The 4,042-nt window shown below is 36.1% G+C and overlaps 1 protein-coding gene across 1 annotated transcript in view; it reads left to right on the top strand.

Annotated features, from left to right (window-relative positions):
* LOC137626199 (SCAN domain-containing protein 3-like) overlaps positions 1-2,197 on the top strand; it is a 15,339-nt gene extending 13,142 nt beyond the window's left edge. Inside the window, exons 5-6 of the mRNA XM_068357274.1 lie at positions 1,137-1,151; positions 2,128-2,197. Coding sequence (XP_068213375.1) covers positions 1,137-1,151; positions 2,128-2,197 — 85 coding nt within the window. The remainder of the gene's footprint in view (positions 1-1,136; positions 1,152-2,127) is intronic.
* The last annotated feature ends 1,845 nt before the right edge of the window (positions 2,198-4,042 follow it).

Below are 4,042 nucleotides of genomic sequence, written 5' to 3' on the forward strand. Positions count from 1 at the left end.
TAAAAAAGCTAATTCTTAAAAATAATGTAAATTTACATATACTGACTTTAGTAAAGAATACAATGAAATTAACGACAAAAGTCTTTTGTAATTTACATAGTAAAATTAAATCTACACGAGAGGAACACATCTCAAGAGCTGGCTAACCTCTCTTCAATGCGCATATGAAAATATACATAAAATCATAAATAAACTACTGTATTTACTCTACACTAAACCAGCTTTGTAATAATATATAAACAGCAAGTGTTTGGCTATCACATATACAGTAAATACTGAATATATTTTTTTTCGGTCACGCTTAGTGGCATTGTCAGACGTGTAACCTGACGAGAGGGGGTAGGAAGGGTTGAATCTCTGGGTGTGTGCATATCCATTTAAATAATTAGACGTCATTTTGACAGGTCACATAAACTAGTATTTATATATACAGTATACCCAGATATTTTCTATTTTATTACATAAGTTTTTATGGTTTATATGTGAAGGATCTAATTCAATGTTGTTACTGTTCTAGAAATATTTTAATAGTTTATTCTTCTCCTCTAGTTTATTTATATTCTTGTTTTCTTTCCTCACTGGGCTATTTTTCCCTGTTGGAGCCCTTGGGCTTATAGCATTCTACTTTTCCAACTAGGGTTATAAGCTAGCTTGTAATAATAATAATAATAATAATAATAATAATAATAATAATAATAATACCTTCATGAATTTCGTTGCCGTTGGAATCTATTGGGAGCGAAGGGTAAAGTCATGGGAAGTAAGTTTCTCACCAAACAACTTTAGGCATCCTAACCAGGTTCTGAAAGCAGGGCGTTATGATCCGACTCTTGTATTATCCCGGGAGTCATGTTGTTACTCTTTTCTTTGTCAGGTTTCAGTCTTCTTCGTACTGTTTTTACATTTGAATGGTGGGATGACTGTACTTGATTTTACACCGAAAGTAAACCCCAAGAAAACATCTAAATATACATCACTGGATCGTAATTTTTACATGAAGCAGTTGATAATTCATTATTTATTTTTTATTCCATTTGTATTTGTGCTGTTTTATGAAATAAATTATTTATAAGATTATGATTTATTAGGCGTCCTCAAATGAGGACAATGAGATATAATGTGTTATCAATTTGCAGCTTAGTTGTGGTAAGGTAAGAGGATTAGAGTGACATGGAATCATCCTTTACATTAATTGCTCTTAAGCTACCCTCAGTTCATTCCATGGATAGATTTATATTAATTACTATCGTAAGCGACCATCTAAAACGTTAAAACACCCAGAATCAGATAAAATGTCAGTGCTTACACACCCATTACCAAAGTAATAATTACAGTTTCAGTCACGCGTGAAATGATTATAAAGACCGATGAAACATTCAAATTTAAAACATATAAAAATTTATCCGGATTAATGTATCCAAATCCTCCCAGCTTCCCTTCTCAAATCCCCAAGTGAAGCCAGAGTCCCTCGTCCCAATCCGAGGCAATCACCAAACAGAAATCGATAACCTCATTTCGATTCGAAGTCGTCATCACTTCGACCAATCATGATCTTATGATCATAGCGATTGTAATGTGGTAATCCAGATGGCTACGGTGAGAGAGAGAGAGAGAGAGAGAGAGAGAGAGAGAGAGAGAGAGAGAGAGAGAGAGAGAGAGAGAGATGGCACCCATCAAGACACATATGCAATATGCATGAGATGGAGAGAATTGAAGGGATTTATAGCCTGTTGGGAGTGTGGACATCCTAGTCGAAGTCCTTGAGAGAGAGAGAGAGAGAGAGAGAGAGAGAGAGAGAGAGAGAGAGAGAGAGAGAGACATAACATCCATTTATCACATGAATCCTTTTAAATGGTTCTGATTGCCTCGAAAGAAGGTGGATGAATCCTAGTAGAAGGTCAATAGGCGTGATTAACAGTTTCCCCAAAAAGGGGTAAAATAAATTCGCATTATGATTGAACGTGATCTATCAAATGAATAGAGAAAGTGATAAATCCTCACTTCATCCCCACCCTCACATCCTCAAATTCATACCCACACCATCTCAGTAGTGACACTTGTCACCTTTGTAGTCTTTACTATACTTGTTATTTTTCTTATTTCATAATTTTCCAATCTTTCAAGCAGATGCTCTCATAATGCATCTCAGCATTCTCATCTCTGTTCTCTCAAGCTTTACTTCCTTGTTTCGTCTTAAAGCCCACGTTTCCTATTCATACATTAATACTGCCCGGTAGATCTTGATTTTTAGCTTGACTGGTATTTTCTTATCGCATACTACTCCTGCTACCTCACTCCACATCCCTCAAGCTGCTGTTTTTATCCTATTCTAAACTTCAGCCTCACATCCTCCCTCCTGACTTAAAGTAGATCCCAAGTATCTAAATTGTACCACCTGTTTTAAAACAAAGCCTCTACTTTCATGTATGACTATCCTGTCCCTTCCGTCCTTACTGTTCACCATAGCTTCAGTCTTATCTACATTTATTGTTAAGCCATCCCTCTCCTAAATCTTTGGCCCCTCTATAACCCTTTCATGTAAGTCTTCCTCATATTCACCGGCATTCACCAAATCATCTGCATACAGCAACTCCCACAACTCTTCACCTCTGATCTCTTCACTTAACACATCCATGACCAGCACAAATGAAAATGGGCTTAATGCTAACCCATAGAGTAATCCAACACTATCTTCAAAGGTTTCTGTTTCCCCAACAGCAGTTGTTACATTTGTGCTTGTTCTTTTGTACAACATCTAGTTTATTTATATTCTTGTTTTCTTTCCTTACTGGGCTATATTTCCCTGTTGGAGCCCTTGGGCTTATAGCATTCTGCTTTTCCAACTAGGGTTATAAGCTAGCTTGTAATAATAATGATAATAATAATAATAATAATAACAATAATAATAATAATAATAATAATAATAATAATAATACCTTCTGTGCTATAATTCATGAATTTCGTTGGCGTTGGAATCTATTGGGAGCGAAGGGGAAAGTCAGGTTTTCCTGGACTTGCCTCTTCCTCAGGCACCAAAACATCACTTATTTGTGTATTCTTTTATAAGGCTTTTCTAGATCTATAAATGTACAGAAGTGTTTTTGGTTTCCCTCTAGCCTCCTTTCCCGTAGCTTCCTTACAATAAAGATGGCATCCATAGTCCCTCTGTCCCTCATGAATCCAAACTGCTTTTCTCTAGTACCCTCTCAAAAAATTTCAAACCCTGCTCTGTTATTTTAATTCCCATGTAGTACCACATTCCATATCACTATTCTGCTCAAATGCAGATACCACCAGACTCTCCTCTCTGTCTTTGGGCATTGCTTCCTCTCCCCAAATTCCTCTTAATAAATCCAGCCTCCATTCATCCCCCACTGTAGCTAGTATCTTGACCATTTCAATATGAAACTCTCGTGGACCTAGTGCTTTATCATTTTTAATTTAAATCAAAGTCTGCTTCACTTCTGTTTTCCGTATCTCCATCACTGGCCCCTCCACCCTTTGTGCTTTTCCCAGCTTTTCAGTATTCAATAGTTATTCAAAATATTCTCTCCATCTCCTCTTAATGTCGTTATCCCCCTGCAATATATTTCCACCTTTATCCTTTACGACTACCAGTTACCCTCCAATCTTGTCATTGTCTTTTCTTCAAGTTTGAAATCTTAAGATATCCTTTTCTCTTTTTGTTATGTATTATTGTAATAATGTACTATATCATTTCAAGTGTTACAGGTGTTGCGCAACATTGCATCATATTGCATGAATAAAACATGTTACCATAATTGTAATGATTTATTTTGGTATTAGGATTCAAACATTTATTGATTACCTCAAAGATAGGATGTAATTCTTTATAGTTTTGTACTGGAGTAGGATTTAAGTCTTTTGAGAGCGATGCTCTTTTGTTTAGCAATGTTTTGGTTTTGTCAAATTCCTCACACCACTGTTGCCATCGTGTTGCAACAGAATTGGGCTCATAAACAGAAACAACAGGAAAAACCCAAGTGTTATAGGTGTGGTAAAACTGATCATCTTGCATACG

The sequence above is a fragment of the Palaemon carinicauda genome, chromosome 33 (assembly GCF_036898095.1).
Source record: "Palaemon carinicauda isolate YSFRI2023 chromosome 33, ASM3689809v2, whole genome shotgun sequence".
NCBI lineage: Eukaryota > Metazoa > Arthropoda > Malacostraca > Decapoda > Palaemonidae > Palaemon > Palaemon carinicauda.